Source organism: Neodiprion lecontei, chromosome 5 (genome assembly GCF_021901455.1).
Source record: "Neodiprion lecontei isolate iyNeoLeco1 chromosome 5, iyNeoLeco1.1, whole genome shotgun sequence".
NCBI classification, from domain to species: domain Eukaryota; kingdom Metazoa; phylum Arthropoda; class Insecta; order Hymenoptera; family Diprionidae; genus Neodiprion; species Neodiprion lecontei.
Window position 1 is genome coordinate 10,047,198 of NC_060264.1, and position 20,707 is coordinate 10,067,904.

General features: G+C 36.7%; 1 protein-coding gene across 1 annotated transcript in view; it reads right to left on the reverse strand.

Moving 5' to 3' along the window:
* Positions 1-8,727, reverse strand: part of LOC107226691 (trafficking kinesin-binding protein milt) — a 96,336-nt gene extending 87,609 nt beyond the window's left edge. The window contains exon 1 of the mRNA XM_015667586.2: positions 8,451-8,727. Coding sequence (XP_015523072.2) covers positions 8,451-8,516 — 66 coding nt within the window. The 5' untranslated portion in view covers positions 8,517-8,727. The remainder of the gene's footprint in view (positions 1-8,450) is intronic.
* Positions 8,728-20,707: the final 11,980 nt, after the last annotated feature.

Here is a 20,707-nt window from a genome sequence, read left to right on the forward strand (position 1 = left end):
TTCATTTGCGGATATACAAGTTTCTAGCAAAATCATGAAAACACGTTTCTTGTAAAAAAAAAAAAAAAAATAAAAAAATAAACAAACAAGACACAAAGGATTTTTTCAGACTTGCCCGAACAGAAATAAAGCCATTATTTCAACGATACCATCGACAAGTTGGAAACTTTTCCGTAACGACCCCGAGTTTTCAAGTGAGGATTTCAGCATGAAAATGTTATAAATTTCGGCATCCAATTGCCAGATCGAACCGAATCAAACACACCCAAACAACGTGTGTTGTAAATTGTATGAATGAAACGAACGCGCCATTTGTAAATCGGTTTATAAAAATTCACGACCCGGTCTACGAGTCTCCACGTGTTTCCTCCGGTCGGACGAGCGAATGCGAGAACGTTGACAGAATTCATAATTGAGGGAATTACAACGATGGCGCGGGTACATCGACCATGATGAATCATTATTGGTCTCGACTTACGTTCTATCTCAGCTGAGAACGAGGGTTACTGACGCCGGAAACACGCGTGACGCACGCACTATGGTATATTATCGAGTCTGCCGATGTCCGAGAGCAACAAGCGTACAATTGGCCGCAGTGATTCTGAGCTGAGTAATTTTTTGCGAGTCCGTTACGTTGGCAATGCCGAATCAGACCGCAGCGCCACCGGCGGCTAAATCTTTGTAAACGTAACACAACCCATGACTGTGAAATCTAACCTAAACATGCTAAATTCAACGGTCACGACGGACAGGGTGACTCATCTGCGTTCACCTTACGGATGTGTAACACAACCCATGACCGTAAAATCTAACCCAAAAATAAGAATTCTACAGTCACGGGTTACGTTATGTTGTGTTTAGAAAAATTGAGCCTGTTTCGCAGATGACCGCCAGTGGCGTTGCGGGTTGATTCGGCATTGTCAACGTGACCGACCCGTGGAGAAAATTAGCCCTCTCAGAATCACTGTGGCCAAGTGTACATTACGGAGCAGGAGTTTTGAAGGCAAACCGGTTCAATGAATATTTACGGATGAATGGGACCCACGGTCTGAAGCAAAAGTTCGGAAAAGAGAGAAAACCGTTCAAAGAATCTCAAGCAAAGATATTTGAGCCGGTGATGGTGAACAAGAATGAAACAACACAGTTACTACATGGCAGATATCAATTCTCGAGAATAACTTGACAGGTTTTATAGTGACGATGTTAAAAATGATTAAGCATCAATTATTGGTTGTGAAAAAATTATTATTCCATATATTTTGTCCCAAGTTCTGTACAATATGAGAAAAATCCGATTGAAATCTTCAAGAGCATCGAAGATACAACGTTTGACGAAAGCAATATTTTTTGTCAACTTTTGGCCAACAACGGCTCAATTATTGCACATTAAATTACAATCAGGATTGCAAAGGAAAAACAAGACAACCGAAAAAGATTTATTTTTTAAATCTGAAGCAATTTCTCAAACGTTTTGCCAAACGTAATACAGTTCACAAATAATGCCTTGTCATTTAGGCATTATATTATTCCGAGTGGAAATTGATCCAGGTGCTGCAGGATCAGCATAAGTAGCAAAATCTGATTATTATGGTTCTCTGTCAAAAATGAATAACAAATTAACTGCAAATATATTACATGCAGAATTAATTCTTATTAGTATTAGTTTTGTTCCCCTCTCAAGCAATGAATAGACACTTCCTTTATCTGTCATTCGGGTTGTTTTCAAGGCTTATTCGGTGTCCGATATAAGAACGATCAAATTTGTTACTTGCAAAAATTTATCATTCACGATTTGAAGATATACATTTCTGCACCGAGATTTTTATCTCGATGGAATATGTACGACGATATGCGGTCGAGTCAAGAACACTTTCGAGAATATTTGATACAATTAATGCACACATAATGACATTATCCAATGTGCAAACATAGCTTGCATAATTAGTTTCGAATATCATGTCAAAACGATTCTAAAATGAATACAAGGCCGAAGTTAGTATTCTTATTTTTACAGTGACTTCGAAGGATCTAAGATTCCAAAAGAAGAGTATGTTTTTTTTTTTTTTATCACAGTTTACTGAATTTCAAACAGTTTCAAAATCGCGAAATAAGGATTTTTCCTCAGCATAAATCATTATTAACTTCAACTTGATAAATGAAGCACACACACGTTCCTAAGCATTCCCAATTACGGGTCCCGTCAAGTCCACCATAACGCATAACTGGAGCAAGTGGCGTTAAAATACCGTCGGAACATGGCTGCGGCATATGAATCACGACATGAGCTAGAAATTGAAATTCACGCGCCAGCGAAATGTTGGAGAACATCTCAACGCGGAGTTTCGGTGCATTTCTGCGTCCGTTTTGGCCGAGAAATAGAGAAGTATGGTGTAAGTGACTGCGTTGGCTGTCCGCGAATGAGTCAATACCATTTGTACTGCAGGACGAAACGGTGCGTTAGGATTTATTGTTAGACTTGGATAGTGGATCTGCTTATAAATAGAGTCAACGAACCGAAAGTTCGGTGAGTAATTCACGCTGCAAGTTCATGCTTCGGTGGTACCTTGCACCTTCGTTAATTATTCCTAACCTCAAGTGCAACGTGTTCAATTAATTCCAGCGTGCGTTGAGTTCACATAAGAGATGATGCTGAAGTTTCTATCTTGACGCATTTTTTTTTTTTTTTTTTGGTAAAAGGTTTGAAGGCGATTCAATAGCTCCGTTTCGTTATCCGTTTCGATTCCGGAATATCTTGTTGGAATTAGAAGTTAGACGTCGATATCGAACTTGACCACGTTTTTAAAGCTGGTTTGGTGAACAAATTCAGCTAGAACAAATATAACCTGACAGTTTCTGCACGCGTAATTCAAAGGATAGTGAATTGCGTTGCATTATTCGTAGACTGATTGATAAACTGGATCAAAATTCTGTAGGGAAAAAAGTACAAGAATTGGTTCAAATGCCTTTGATAAATGTTAGCGGAGTGTTATTGCCGAAGAAATTGAGTCTTATGGGAGAATTGCTCTTGGAAAACCTTCTTTGTCATAATAATGGATGTTTATTTGCCTGAAATAGGATTAAAAGTAATCATACTGCAAGCAATTAGTTAATTGGTTTCAAGGAAGAGAGATACGTGAGATTGGGTTCAACTTTTGTAGAATCAAGTTTGAGTTCAGATATCCAGTTGAAATAATTACTGTTTGGGCAGTGATGATATGCGAATAATTATACCTAATTGTCCCAAACGTTACTTCATAATTCGATCAGTATCAACGAACAATCAGTAACGCGTATTCTGTGTAAGATCCTTGAAGAACCCAAAAATTTTAATGCAACTACGAAGGAGTCGAATCGTCAAAATATGAATATTTTCACTTTACTACTTTTTACCGAGTGGGTCGATTACACTGCGTCGATTGAACGTACACCTGGCTTTATGACTGCAAGATTTCAAAAAACTTCTTGAAGTCAATTGACTGCGTGTGACTTCAAGTGACTCCAATGACTTCAATGATTCTATGTGACTTCATGTGACTCCACTGACTTCAAATGACTTCAAGCGAATTGACTGCTTTTGCTGACTTCACTGACTCTACGTGACTTCAAGTGACTTTGAGCAACGTGTACACCGGATTTCAGAAATGGTTGACCCCTCGTTTCAAGTGACTTTATGAGACTTGAAATGACTTCATCGACTTCGTGTGACTTTATGAGACTTCAAATGACTTCATCGATTTCATGTGACTTGAAGTAACTCCACTGACTTCAATGATTTCACGTGACTTCATGTGACTCCACTGACTTTAGATGACTTCAGATGACTTCAAACGAATTGACTGCTTTTACTGACTTCACTGACTCTATGTGACTTCAACTGACATTGAGCAACGTGTACACCGGACTTCAGGAATGGTTGACCCCTCGCTTCAAGTGACTTCATCAGACTTAAAATGACTTCATTGACGTCATGTGATTTCAAGTAACTCCACTAACTTCAGGTGACTTCAAGTGAGTTTGAGCAACGTGTACACCGGTCTTCAGGAATGGTTGACCCCTCGCTTCAAGTAACTTTATGAGACATCAAATGGCTTCGCTAACTTCATTGACCTCAGGTGACTTGATGTAACTTAAAGTAATTCCACTTACTTCAGATGACTTCAATTGACGTCAAGCGAATTCCCTGATTTGACTGACTTCACTGACTCTACGTGACTTCAAGCGACTTTGAGCAACGTGTACACCGGACTTCAGAAATGGTTAACCCCTCGCTTGTTACTAAATTTCGAGCAGAGAATTCTATAAATTATCTAAACGTTACCAACTTCAAGCTCATTTTCTGGAGAAAGAGACCTGCAGCATCCGTGTCCAGCCTAGATATTAATACGAGACATAAAATTAAGCCGCGTCTATTCTGGTCGAGCGGCGGCGCCGCAGCGATGGAATTCCAAAGAAGAAACAAAAAAAAAACAAAAATTCAAGAGAACGAACCAAAAAACGGAATAAAAACCTGCCGCCGACTATTCCTATTCGTGTAAAGTGCGACGCCCTGAGCTCTCTGACGAATTCTTCCTCGTCTGATCTCGGGATGTTATAAGTGGGCACCGGCAAGGAGGAAAGGGTGCTCTAATTGTCTAGACGCCGCCACTCGGTGACGTGAGCAAAAATTTGTGGACATGCAGCGCATCGCCTGATTTTATACGCGCTTTCGCAAACCGGATGTCGCTTTGCCCATTTTCCTTTTTCAATACTACGTTTCTCTTTTTTAGTAGCGTATTTTCATACCCTCGGGAAATATATGACGTTATGGTTAAAGGGAGGAATTTATATGCACCGTGACTTTTGAAGATTTCGCGTGTTTCACTGCAATGACAGATATTTTCGAGATAGTATTATTATTGTTAGACAGTACTCGACTAAATCGAAATATGTTTACTTTTGGGTAGAGGATGAATATTAGTTTCGTAGCTGTAATCAGAAAATCATATTATCCGTTAGTATAATTTGATATTTGTGCAACAATAAACTGATTCTAAGGCCTTGTATAGCTGAAAAAAATGTAGTAAACTAAATAAACAGATTTAATAATGCAGTGATGTAGTTCTGACAACTGTAATTACAGTAAATGGTCACTTGTGCCAGATTTTATCGTAATGTTAACAATTTTTATGCCGTCAGTGTGACGATGCCTATTTTTTACTAGAATTGTCTAGCAGCTGTAACAAATGAAATGTTTCATAGAATAGAAAGTTTTGGATTCCACAGCTTGATCTTAATTATTTCGAAAGTCTTTGTTTACTTCTACAAGCTTTTTTATATAAAAATTCTCAACTTTCATATTTTTTTTTCATAAAAGGCATCGTTATTAGACTAATATACGAAGAAATGATATTCATATTGATTATAATATAATAGATAATGATTTCGTTCACGATTATAAATGAAACATTTTCTTCTATATCATTCGAAAGAATTGATTATCTTCAGTAAATAAATAAATCAATTCACACATAGAGACTATCCACGTATAATATTTTACACATTTATTTATAATATAATTTTTTATTTTAATCACCACGATAACTTTAAACCTAAGGTCTAGACTTGATCTGAAGATTTGTAATATTTATTGCACTTGATTCACAATTCATGAAACATGAGCAACACGCGGAAATAAGATTCGTATTTCACTTGTTACAAAGACGCCGAACCGCAAAAATTAGATCACAAATTTGGCTATCATCTATTTTCACTCTCACCGGTGAGTTTATTTTCTCATCGCAAGAGCATAAGCATAAATTTACCCTGACTGTCGCATGTCAAGATTTACATAATCAACCAGTGTATAATACTATTGTTTATTTACGTTTCTCAAAATAGCAACAACGACCTAGTTTTCATTCCGTTCATCTTTCTTTCAATAATGTTTCCGCCTTTCCATCGGACTTAAACATCGAATCGAACAAATCGTAAATGAAAATAAAAATGAAGCATCGCTACTGAATTCAGTTATGCAATAAAATGCATTATAAATATTCCCTGTTTTCTCTGGAAATAAAAGTAACGTAATATTTTTTTTTCTCTCACAACGTAACACGCCAATGTTAAATAAATAATCAAAGAGAGTCAAGTCGATGTATGGATTGTTGCAGATTACGCGGGATTATCGATAACCGATAACGTTCATCGTCAACGACAATTTCTTTACATGTTCAACGTCGATATTAATCGTACCAGAGCCTCCGAATGGGATATAACATGTTAATGAACGAACTGACGAGCAAATTAATTGACAGGACTAGAACCGGACTGTTATCGTTTACATTTGACAGGCACATCTATATTATATACGACGAATAAGAGTTGGAAAAAAAATCTCTTACCTATAACAATAATAACAACAGAGTTGATTTCCTCCCGAATACCGTATTGTTGAGTTACGTAATAAATGGTTGTTGCACACGCAACGACGATGAAAGAATTTTGTGTAAATGGGGCAGGTGTATTACGTATGTTGCAAATAAAAACAGGTCACAACTATTATTCGTAAGCGTGGGTTATCCTAACAATGGAACTTTTTGTCCATATATATGTGGATAGATAAAAAGTAGGCAAGATGCAGTCGCGTTAGCTCAGCTTCTTGTCCGCTGGTCGGTTAGCAACGATAAGTGGGTCACGAACGATCTGCTGGATTTTAACTAACAAATAATTAACGTCGATATAATACGCGTTTTATTTGCATTACCGTATTACATGTACGGAAGCCGTGAATTTAGCCATTTTTCATCGAAAATATATCGCGAGTTTTGGCAAAGTTTAAATCGATAAATTCATTTCCTGCAAATTGTTGATTCAGACTTGCGGAAATTTCAAATTTCGATTTGTAATCAATGACGTCGAGTAACTGTAACGAATGGATAAAAACTAAAAACGCATCGCAAGGTCGAACTGCATACGATATAAAGATAACGAATTATTCAGGCAGAGATAGTATCAACACTGCACCTTGTATATAACAGATCTTCGTTTATTCTTTTTAAATTTTATGTACTTTTATTTTTTATTATTTTTTTTTTTTTTGTTTTCTCGATCCAAGATACGGCAATACTGATTGAAACTCCAAAGCGGGTAACGTACCTAAGCATAACTGCGAGATATCGTTTTGCGATAAGCGAGTTTGCGAGATAACGCAATACGCAAGATAACCGATAATAATACATGTTCCTGACTGTCGATGTACGGTATAACGATAATAATCATTTATCTACGCCAAACAAATTTGCAGAAAACTTTCCCCGAACCTATTCATAAATAATCCTTGACGAGAACAACAACGATCATCTATTGAACCGTCTATCTTTTTCTCGAAGATCATCGTCTTGAATTGTCACTCTGCAATCTGTCGATTTGTTAATACGGTAGGAATAAATTCAAATACAGCCTGAGAAAGAATAAAATATAATGTAATTTTCTGTCAAGTATGAAACTAACGAAATCTGTATACGAAGTGTGTAAGGGAATAATATGCGAAATTGTTGAAGAAGTTTTGAAAAAATACTTTCACTGCAATTTATATTTGAATTGAATTCACGACTCTGCAGAATATCTCACATAATATAGTACATGTAGCGATAAAAACTGGCGCGATAAAAAATAGTCATAATTTTGAATGTAATCGTGAGACGCAAATGGGTATATAAATATGGCCAAAAATCAAATTTGCTAACTTTACAAGACTGATGAATTCTCCGCGACGACTTTTTCCACGTTTTATGATATAAAAATCAAATGATGGAGAAACATTAACCCGACATTGAGAACTTTCTTGACACCAGATTTACCTTGATCCGTTATAATGATATTAAAAAAAAAAAAAAAAAAAAAGAGATCTGACTCATGTTATAATCATATAACAAACAATAAGTTAAGTTGAATATTCAAATTTGAACGAGATGAATATATATTTTGCGTGCCACGGCTAATAATTATGACCGATAATTAATCGAATAGCAAAATATATCACTCACAAGCAGGCTACATGTTTAATTTTCAGTAAATGCATCGATGCGTTTTAATTGGTACGAGCAAGAATCAAGTGCAACATTTTATATCGTCTCTAGTTATGGATCCGAATTTTCAATCGATCAAACTTGATCGAAGACTCAATCATCAACACAGATTTTCAACACTGAAGGTATACGTCACTTTGCCAAAAGTTGAGCATTTCACGCCCTCCGCCAAAACCTAATTGTTAACACTCGATAAGAGTTTTCGATCATCAAGCTCGATCAATCGAAACTGAATTTAAGTTTCCAGCAAAAGAGTCAGTTCACTTTTCATAATATACAATTTGTTTGTAAATCGTACGATTTAATTTGTAATTCAAATTATACACAAATTAAACACCAAAACTTAAGGATGCTACCAGAATTGACTATGAACATGACACAAACCTGTATTCCATTTTGCGGATGCCTGACGATTCTGGTAGTGTTAAATCCAAATCGTTTACGACACATGTCGTTGCTCGGCGATATCCGAAACTGAGAAAACGAGTCTCTATGTCAATCGATCAATGTACAATGGAACTGTACGTAACTCCTGATTCGTTGCAGCAAAACTGTGGGTACAAATGTGCAATGAAACCGTGAAGCGATCAGTCCAACAGTGGCGACGCACATCGGCGAAGTGCCAGACTGGTACACCGTGTTAATAACGTGTCAACCGATTGTCTGCCAGGTAGTACTGCCACCTGATATCCGTATCACGGTCACTTTTATTATCCACCCCTCCGCTGGGCGAACTTTTCATATACAAATGAAAAGGTAGTAACGCCTCGCGGATTTCATGTGGAGGGAGATTCGACCGTGGTTCGTGGCACGTAGACAGTCGTAGTTTGCTACCGAAAAAGTCAGCATCTGTACCAAGAGCCGCGTTCCTTTTTTCCCTTCTCACTGTCAGGTTTCAAATCAAGGTGCGGTCATCCTCTCTTCGCACTTCTTTTCATTATCGATGAACACAAGGTTCGAGTAGCACGTTACGAGTGTTGGAATCGAGGAGATTGACTTGGCGAATGGACCTTCGATGCACATACTCAAAATTAAACCGAAAAAGACAGCATCTGTACCAAGAGCCGCGTTCCTTTTTTCCTTTTTCACTGTCAGGTTTCAAATCAAGGTGCGGTCATCCTTTCTTCGCACTTCTTTTCATTACCGATGAACACAAGGTTCGAGTAACACGTTACGAGTGTTGGAATCGAGGACATTGACTTGGTCCATTCAGCTTCGATGTACATATTCAAAATGAAACCTTTCGACAGGCGAAAATTTGATTTAAGACCATTTATGGACTGTGACTTGGTGTCGATTTGACACTATGTAACGTCCATCCATCGCTACCCGATGCTAGAATGTTTAACTGACCCAAAAAATTGTACTACGGTGTAGTCCGCGTCGGTTAATTTTAGCACCACATTTTTGACGGTGAATGTTTGGCCGTTCGTTGTTGGGCTCGATTCTTAGATCTTTACAGCGAGAGATTATTGTTGGCATAATTTAGGGAGAAGATTTCATGCAGCAACGCGGTTAGCATGAGTAAAACAAATATTACGTCAGTTTACGCAGGCACTTATCGCGTCAGCTACTTACAGGAAACTTATTTTCTTTATCAGTTTGTGAAACATGTATTCTGCAGAGTGTATAAACTTCTAAATATATACTATATAAAGTGAAAGTTTCAAAGTCATGCAAAGAATTTCATTTTAACGTTCTTATAACGTGAGAATATTGAACAGAGAGTACTGTTGATACTTTTTTCAAGTTTATTTATTTATTTCATTATATCCCGATGTTAATTAATTCCATCGACTTCAATGTATCCTCAGATTAGACATACATCATACATAAATTTATTGAATTTGTTTTTAATTCGTAAGAACAAAGAACTCATCACGCACAGTGCCCAACATCTTTCCAAGTTTCGTTTAAATTCTATTTTCGGATCACGTTCCAATCGCGATTTAAAGAACGAGAAAAAAAAACCATCAAGAAAAACACGCCGATTCAAGTACGTGTGCAAAATTTGTTTGCTCGACCCAGATCCAGGTTTTAAGCGATCCTCACGACACGTGCTCGCAAGCGAATGAATGGCGTAGATGAAATGTTGAAATTGGTCACCCTGTATACATGCAGCGTGTATCACCGTCATCGGCCGACGACAGATTCGCGAATGGTTCTCTTATCTGTCGGTCAATATTGCCGCTAGTGATAACTGCGATCGGTTATCAGTTTACACCTGATTAGAAACGAGAGTTTCATCGATGCGGAAAAGGAGCATTGTAATTGTACACACATATGCGCGTGTACATATGTAGATACATGTTATAGCTACAATATCGAAAGTGCTATGTCAGATATAATAAATGCGAATAAACACCTTCGAATTTTTACTATAACCAAAAACAAAAAGGTCCGCCTTCGCTTTTCGGTACGGAATTTAACGCCTGTAACACCAAACCAAAGTGTAGGTGAACACTTTCAGATGTAATTTCACATCAATTTCTTCACCATTCCGTGATCAGACACTGTAAGTATAAATAGTGCTAATAAGATCCTAAATGTCAAAAAAGAAGTATAAAATCATTAGAGACTGCCGGAGATAAATTGATTGCCTTTACGTCATCTGCAGCAGGATCGCAAAAAAACCGTTGGGTAAAAGTAGGCAACGAATTACCTGAACGTATTCCAAGTCCATGTATCTACGTGTGATTCAAGACTGTTGGAATGGCCGCTGAAATTTTTCATTCGACAGCCTAGCAGCAGCTAAGAGAGGCTGTGGCTTTGATACGTAGCAATTCAAATCGTCATTGAGCTCAAAGGAGATGAATGGTTGTGTAGGAAAGGCTTGTTCATTGGCTTATAGTTTGTAAATTAGTTCCAAGTTAATTTAGACTTATTTGTAAAGGTTTGATTGGCAGAAAATAAGTTCAAGTTTAAAGAAGGCATTCGGTGAAATGTGTTGCAGAAATTGAGAAGTTTTGTGAATAATAAATAACGTTATTTACGAATTTCATATCGCTGGTATCATCAAGTTCACTGGAAAAATTCATTCGAATTCATTATTCAATTCAAGTCGTTCCACTTCTGTTGTAAAAGTTCATCAGAGAGATTCTGGCAACTTTAGTTTATCTAAAAGGAAAAGTCTTCCAGGTAACCAAAGACCAGGATTTAACCAGCTGGAGCTTTCCGAAATTCAAAAAACTTAAAAGGAAACATCTTGAACAAATCACCAATTTATCTTACGATAAATTAATGAGACTTCTCGTAACGAAACAAGTAAATAAATAATCGTAATAAAATAAAAGTGGAAGATAAAAATTCGGGAGACAACACCTTTCGTCACATGGTTATCCTTTCAAACAGAACTTTAAAGGGTAGGTAGGTATACATATAAATAGCAATATGTATCACATGACATCTGAGAGTATAACCTACTCCGTCCACAACGAAACAGGAATCGACGTTATCCTATTGTTAATGGTGAAGTGCATAGCAGATCAGGACTACGATAAGACAGCGTGGTCTTTCCGTAAGTTCGGTCATAACTTCAGAACTACCGAACCGATTTTGATTTTTCCTTATCTCTATGGATAGCTACAAAGTTTGGCAACATTTCAGGCTCTGTTTCGTTACGACCGGATAAATACTTTTCGAGATATAACGATATTTGTAATCCAAGGCTAGTGCGAACGTTGACTAAACTCTGAAAGATAGAGAAAGGTTACGTTCAAGAGTTTTCAAGGCCTCGATGAGCTCTACAAAAACTCCGGGGAGGATACGGATACGTAATGAATACGAACAATGGATGGTGAAAATTATTGCGCAATTGCGGAAGATTTTTTTAGCGTTTGGCGATGGTTTTGATAGCCAATAGCGATAAATGCGCGTTCAAGGTAAGAGCTTGCCTCACAAAGATCGTAGATAAAACCCGAGGGGTCCATTATTCAACGGTCCTAAAATTACAGGGAACTGCTGGGTGTATATTATGCATTGAAACATGTACCCAGTGTCCACCTGATTAGTGATTGGGATATTTATAGTTGACGATAAAAACGAAGGAACAGTTTACGATTTCCATCAACGTAATTTTTCTAGACACGTATCGCAATTGGCATTAAGTTTGCAAAAACCTGTACAGCCGTTCTTTTGTTATTTCAAGTTTAATAAAAAATGAAAACTTTTGTAAAGACAAACGAACTGAGAAAAATAGCAAAATAGTAGATGTCTTTCATCAAGAATTTTTTTTCAATTACCAATCGACTCATCGTTACTTTTCATACCGTCGAATGAGTTTCTATTACACGAACAAGAACCGGTATTAAGATAATTGCGAGTAAAAATGACGAAGACGAATTGGAAAACAAACATCATTATTGCTGTTAAAAACTGATGTCCGCGATAAGATCGTAATTTTTTTAAATCATACCTACTGTTCGATGATTGTAAAATGTGAAATAAATATGGCGAGAAAAGAAGAGATTAACTAAATTCCCACATTGACTCGCAACAAATTATGAGAATTATGTATCGAATTAAAACTCCAAAAATGGCTAACATGCACTTCCATTTATTTTCGTATCACAAGACATGATGTTAAGGAAAAACGTGAATGATGATAGGATAAACTGGACACTGTGTTGCATGTAAATAAAAAAAATGGAAAAAAAATCCACAATTAGACGGGGAAACTTGGTAGGTGCCTATACTTACCTACGTATATAGGCCTCTGTCATTCGCTCTCTCCTGTTATCAATAGATACCCACTGATGATGATAGGCAGTACAGTTTATGTCAAAAACGGTATAAATATACTCTCTGAGACTTTATCGTGATAATGTTTTCAGTTATTACTTTTTTTTTTTCGTCGATATCTGAGTGACGTTAGAATTTTTAAGCGAGGAAAAGTTCGGACTTACCTTTCCAATCTTAGACTTAAAAATTCTCCAATGATATCGGCAATGTCTGCATGCAGCAACGGAATAAGTTAATCCTCCATTCCGAATTACGATATGAATTTATTTAAAAATCATTGGCAATTTTAGACTGTATTATTTTGTATGCCTAATGATAATTCTAATAAATCTTGAAATATTGGATTAGAGGATCGCATTTGAAAATGTTTTACGTATATTACTGATTCATTTTTCTACTGAAATTATAGTATCTCCATATTCGGCGAAAGTTAATTGAACGTAACGGAATTAGTTCTGATAAAAATAAAAAAATAAAACTATCGAATCTAGACGACCTGTTATACGTTTTATTGTTCAACTGAAAGAAAAGAAAAGAAAAAAAAAAGAAACAACGATTCATTCACGTTTGATTATTTTCAAATTAGAAATTGGAACACGTGTACAATAAACTTTACAAATGCTGGTCACTGTGTGTCTTTATTTATTAATGCAATTTTGCAATCGATCTCCATCGCGCCGCGATCGTTATACGTTTGTAATTATTATGACTCTGCGTTAGACGCAGGAAAGTAAAAAACCATGTGCAATTGCACCTGTCAGGTGTATCGTAGCTCCGAGAACAGTAAAAAAAAACTAAATGGGCGAGTTCAAAGAATGAAAAAGAAAAAAATGTATAACACAGTGGTAATTACATCGTCACAATATCATTATAACCGGTGTGACGAATGATCCAACGATGAAAATTGGCACAAAAATCGGTTCAAAGAAGCAATAAATTATTTTCAATACGAATTCAACTTCAACAATTAGTTTGACGTTGAATTTTGTAGACGTAATAATCGAGAATCTTACTGCAATTATATATTTAAAATATCACAAGAAATAAAACGACAATTTAAGCAATGTAAGGCTTAAATCTCACAAAAATATTCAAATTGATTTTTATGAAACAAGAAAGAAAAAAACATTTGCTTGCCGAAGTGAAACATTTTCATACGCAAGATTCGGAGTGGGACCTCGTTTATTTTTTCAATCATCTCTTCTTTTCTTTTTTTTTTTTTTTTATTCGTTTTTTCTATTGTCATACCTGTTAAAAATCTATTATAATATATACCACATCTCCGATTTGTCGAATGACTGTTTAAATTGCTTTATCAATTTTTTCAAACATATTTTTTTAGAATATTTTTTGTGAATAATAATAACTCAAAAAATGCTAGAAAGAAGTTTTTGAAAAAAAAAAACGTGTGTTTTAGATCGGGGGAAACGATTCGAAACATCAATAATCAAATCGGAGAGGCGGTATGCATTATAATAGATTTTCAACAGATATGAAAATAGAAAGAAACTAAAAAAATAAATAGAAAAAATTATTTGTAAAATAGAAAGAAAAAAAAACGAGGTCCCATTCTGAATCTCGTGTGAAAATCTTTCTTTTCGGAGACCATAAGTTTTTTTTTTTCACGAAAATTAATTTGGGTGTTTTTGAGATGAGTTTAAAAAATCATGTGATAAAGACGAGTGATTCGAAAAATTTGAAAGAATCCTTGGAAGCTTTTTAAGGGACACACTAACGTAGAAAAAATCGTTGTTGAAAATAAAAAATATCATGGTCAACCGTTTACTGAGTTGGCACGGAAAGCTCCATATATTCTTTTTTTGAGAATTATATATTTTTGCGAGTACTATACGACAGAAAAAACATATCCATACCACGCATTATGATGAGTTTTTCGGCGAGTTACGTGGGGGGTATGTGTCGAGAATTTTTCGCGGCAACAGCGATAAAGAAATTGATGTGAACGTAAAAGAATAATATATTGTGCAACAAAAAGGCTAACTCGGTGTTTTTGGGCTGAGCGTAGGTTCGCAATATGAGTCGTAGGCGAGCCAAAACACAAAGCACGAAATTGAGGTTAGGGTCGCGTAATGTCAGGTTTGTTCGCGACTGCGCATGCGCAAAATGATCTTTTCTGTACTCCGCGCATGCGGAGCTGACTGCGCAGACTGCGCATGCGCAAAATGATCTTTTCTGTACTCCGCGCATGCGCAGTCGCAGACTCATTCGACCGTCATCGAAACTGGTACTTTGCGTATGGAAAACACGCACAGACATACGCGTAAAACAAGCTCGCGTTACATAAAATAAATTTGCTTGTTTTCATATTTCAGCAGGAATTGGCAAATTTTCACAATTGTTTTACGGCCACAAATTTTTACATGCAATTAATATTCAAGTATGTCGGTATGTAAATTTGAACAAATGTGCAATTAGTGATTAACCCTTTCAGTCATGCATTTTTCATCTGCACCGATTTCGATGAAAATTGGTACTCAGGGGTTTTCGGGGTCGCTGATTACGAATCCGGCATTAGATTTTCAAAATTCAAAATGGTGGGTTCAATATGGCGGACGTGAAATTCCAAATACTTATTAATTCTTCTAAAACCTTGTACTCAGAGGTTTTCGGGGTCGCTGATTATGAATCTGGCATTAGATTTTCAAAATTCAAAATGGCGGATCTAATATCGTGGACGTCAAGTTTTATATATCTTTCTGCTCAATATTTTGGCCTGAATTTAGTCATTTGGGGGATTTTGGAATGGCTGATCACGAATCTGAAGTCATAACTTTATAATTTCTAAATCCGGATCAGCCCATCATATATATATATATATATATATATATATATATATATATATACATGAAGTGCACATCAATGATAATGATAAGGAACCACGAATTTTAATTATCTCAAATTTCATCTCAAATTAACTGAAATATTTATTTCTAATGTATATTTGAAGGAATATTCCTGATAAAGTAGGATTTTATGTGATTGAAATTTTTCTTGTCACATTGCCCAATTGGATCGACTATAGCGGATCCACCATTTTGAATTTTCAAAATCTGACCTCATATTCGTGATCAGCGACTCCAAAAACCCCTAGGTACGTATTTTCAGAGGCCTTGGTTCAATATTAGAGCTCTGAGGTGATTTTTTAAAAGGTGGGACCGTAGCGTTCCCACTATGACTGTAAGGCTTAAGTCAGATTTTGACCCTGTTTCAGGTTCCGATAGCAAAGGTGTATCGATATTATGGATACATTTATCAGAGATACCACCATGTAGCTGTTAACAATCGAACGTGAAGAATAAGACGAACAAGAGTAAGAATAAGAAAAAGAAGAAACTTGTGGGAGGAACTGTACACTGTTAAGTCCGGACGACATCTAGCAAGATTAAGGTAATGCCAGCTGCCTGATAATAACATGATACACAATGGTTATGTAGCATTTCAGTGGTTATGGTGCTTCACAGTGGATTGCGACAAAACCAACGCCATTTCATTCTTGCCACAGGCATGTTATTATTCATGTAGTCGTCGAGTGGCGGATAAATAGAAAAACCTTTTTTAAAATTGAAAACAAGACTGGATCACTGGGATCGATAATTTGGACAGTGTGCGGATATAAAACATAGCAGCCTAGGAGTAGTACGTAAGTGTGGCGTAAATTCAGCTTATCTAGTTTCACAAATCAATTCTACGTAACAATCGGTATCTACGTATATAATATACGACGATATGCGGGGGTGATTTGATTTATTTAAACAGCGATTCATGACTATTGTAGTTTTCGTTACTGAACAGTCGTCGACTGGTTTTTTTCATTTCTTAACTATAACCCGGAAAATCTCGCAATGCATTTTCTTGCAACTATTTCAATGATTTAATGATGGCGCAATATAAAATTGTACGTTGATGACTTGAATCTCGTGTATCGATCAAACTGTTTCGTACGTGAAAAAAAAATTCTCGATAACGTTTTTCGAAAAAGTTCTGTGTATGGACTAAATACAAATGAATTGATGAGAAAATATGAGGGTGAATTGAAAAATCGAATAGGATTGACGGGTGTTTTTTAATTTGCTGAAAGGAGCTCGAAAGTTTTTATATCGTATTTCCCGGAATGGAATGATTAATGAGAAAAACAATGTATAAATGATCTGAGATTGCTGTTTGATTAATTCAACAACCTTAATTTGTTCGAACGTTAATAAATTAATCTGTTGGAAGATTTCCTAACAATTATTCAATGATTCGTATAACATCTGAGTATTCCAAACAAAATTTTGAAACAAAATTTTTTTTAGATTAAAGTTTTTTACATTTTTCAAAGATGATTAGTCGCTACTTATATTCCCTAATAAATGATATATTTTTAAAGACCTTTTCGAGTAAATTGTAGAAATTTATTTTGATTAGAACCTCATACATGGATAAAATAAAATCCATGACATACGTTGTTATAAACCCAAAGCAACGCGCTATTTTCCATTTATTTTTATCGAATAATTAGGTTAATTGTAATGGACTTTAACAGCCAGTAAAATAATCGCAAGATAGATGAGAATACCTAAAAATAAAATGCACATTTCACATTGTCAACAAATTTGTGTATCGTGTATTGGTAATTTCTCATTTCTGAGCGTGTTTTGTTGAAGAGTTCTTTTTAAACAAGTGGGATTTCATATCAAACAATTGATAAGCGGATAATTTGAGCTCACTTCCCTTCGTTGAGATAGAGCTTTTGAACTCAGACTTACCGTTAGCTAGTACCGAGGTCTCGGTTTCCACACTGGAAACCGCAACGATCACCAGACGATGGCCAAATCTGCCTGCTGAAATTACACAAAAAACGATACAATATTAAAAAGGTTGTTCAATTGATGTCGATTTCTTTTTCTACAAATATTTCATTCTGAGGCGAGCAATAAGAGATAATGATCTAAGGAACAGCTGCGAATTAGTGATCAATGCGTGTACTACAAGTTTAACAATGATTGTTCAAAGTGGTATGACGTTACAACTATAATAGATAATACATTTACAATATATTTCTCATCTATATCAGCTTTGCACAGTATAATATAGTCAACATCGATGTTCGGATACTATTTACATATTTTTTCTTTTTCTTCTTAGCTTCTTCCTTGGATCAGATTTAATATTACAAAGAAATGGGAGTATAATTATCCTAAGTGGAGTCAAAATGACTCATATAAGCGTGCAAATCATTCTCTGAAATATTCCGTTCATTGCGTAGAAGCAATACAAAAATAGGAAAATTGTATAAAACGCTTCTCCATGAGCGTTTCATGCAAAGACTATAATCAAGAAATATTCGAATAACATAAATTTACTGTTTTCCTACAAATCTTGGGTACAAGAAGTAAAATTGTGACTGTAAAAGAAAATATATAATGATATCATTTACTCGCTTACAGTTAACTTCGCATGACTTTGTACTGATCATCGTTTCTCATATTCAATGAAAAACGAAAAAGGAACTGAAATAAAATCAAGTCAACTTTCTTAACTCCTTTTTCAATTTCCTATCTCTGCTTGTTGAAGTCTGTAAAAATTATTTTGTACACAACAGACACACTTTTAATTTTCATACTTTACTGTCTATTGCGGTTTTGATTATAGGTAAAAGACAAATATTATTGAGAGAAATTTTTTTATTGAAAATCGAGGATGTGTCACCAAGATTTGACGAGCTTCTACAACTTCAACATTAATTGACCTTGTTTCAATATCGATGCTAACTTTTCAGATTTACTGCGCTCCCATAAGAAAAGAAAGGCGATTTGTCCTCCTTTCCCAATTCATGTATAATCCTAATATTTGCCGTGGGGAGAATAAATGAATTTGAAAAGCATTTTTTATCCCAAAGCGACGATGACCGATCAATAGTAAAAAACTATAAGCGTGTTTTCGGCATTGGAAAATAAGATGCCCAAATCTAGGACTAGCTCATACTTTTATGACACCTCTTTCAGCTTTATAAAAAAAAAAAAAAAAACGTATTGACGTGTCAGTGGCCAAATAGTTGACGATTGTAAAGAATAATCAACAGAATAATGAAAAGAAATTTAACTGTGCACAGTTACATTATTATATAGCTAATAATGAGACAACTGTAAGACAAAAAAAAAGTGAAATATATATGAGAACAAAATATTTGCATGGCATAGACTGTAAGTAATCTGAAACAGAGTGACGAAAAGTCAGTGACAAGTTTTGTTGTTGTGTTTGAAAAGTGACTCTGAGTGATTCACCAGACAGAAAAATGGGCCCGAACAGGTTTTATTGACTGCAGGCGAAACTCGGTAAGACCCGTGCGAACAATCGTATGCATGACGTAAATCGTAACCGTGATTATCAAGCGGGTATGACGTCATGAAAACGATCAAAGCCGGCATGCACTAGCGAACTCTGAGCATACTCTGAGCATAGCCTGAGACCATCAAAGGCAACTCTACAGGGAATAAATGCAGAAATCTACCGCATAAGACTCGTTAGATTTTTCGATCACGCCTTTAATTGGGCCAGGTAACAAACGATCGTCATTTTTTTGCGTCCAACGGCGATTGCGATTGGTGGAAAGGTCGCCGCAAAGCACGCTGGGGCTACTCGGAGCACGTTGAAAAACAACCGAACGTAGATGCAGACTCGATTCAACCGACCGCGTAAATAAATGCAGTTTTTCGAACCCATAATTAATGACACCTACCAATCGGATCGGAGCGACGATCGAGACACGTAATGTAACGAACCGTAGCCGTGGGGCGATTAGATCAGCTGTTGATTGCACGAATTGGAACCGCGTGCCATTGAAGCAAGGAGACGCGGGGAAGAAACTGTCACACACGGGAGAGGAGGAGAAGGTGCGGAAAAGCGGTGACCGCATGTTTTCCTCTTGTCGTCTGCAATAGGCGCGATAATAAGTCGAGGGTATTGTTTCGTGCCCGGATGATCGCGTTTCTTGGAAACGGCGTATCGATCGCGCAAACCCGAGGAGGAGGCCCCGAGGTCGCCTGAACGATCCGCGACGGCGAAATTAGGTTAAGCTCGGTCCTCCGAATTATTCCTGTCGAAGAGTAGCTTGCTTGTAGTCATCGTTATCCGCGCGTCATTGATTTTGCCCGCATTTGTTAAGCCTCGGGATGCGAAATCGGGAGGCGAGGATTGGCAGAGACTCACCGATAATTCAGAGCCGGGTTGCATCCTCGGTCAGATGTATATTTGTTGACACTGGCACTGGCACTCATACACCCCACAAAACTGCCATTTTTATCTTTATAACACAAGATTCACCACTCGACACCACCGCTGCTCGATTGTTTTTCCGAACTCCCAAACGGGGTTAGGCCCCCTTTAAAATACACCTTGCTCGTCGTTCGTATGTGGGTGTGTGTGTGTGTGTGTTTTCTTTTTTCTTTCTTACGCTCGCCCCCCCTCCGCTCTCTAACAGTTAAAAAATATCGTCGCTCATTCTCTACGTTTCTCTGTGTACAGTCTGGGTACTACGTGCATTTGACGAGACGTTGAAAAGCACCGATATATCGAGCACGCTCGGCTACCCCGCTGAGCTACGTACACGCCGCAGGGATCAGCGCCATATGCCGGAAGTACGTGATACTAGACCCGCCGCGAAATACACGGCGTCGTCTGCTACGTACGAAAGTTACCGTCGATACGCATTTTTTGACGTGTATGCTTGATTTCCGATCAAGAAATCGGTCGGATTTGGTCTAGCATTACTCATTTCGCGACATATTGTCGCGGATTTATTGCAGTTTTAATAAAAATTTCGTAATTGTCAAGATGGAGAATTTTTCCGCCGTCAAGTTGCCCGGCCTGAATATCGATTGTCATTATTTATATCGTAC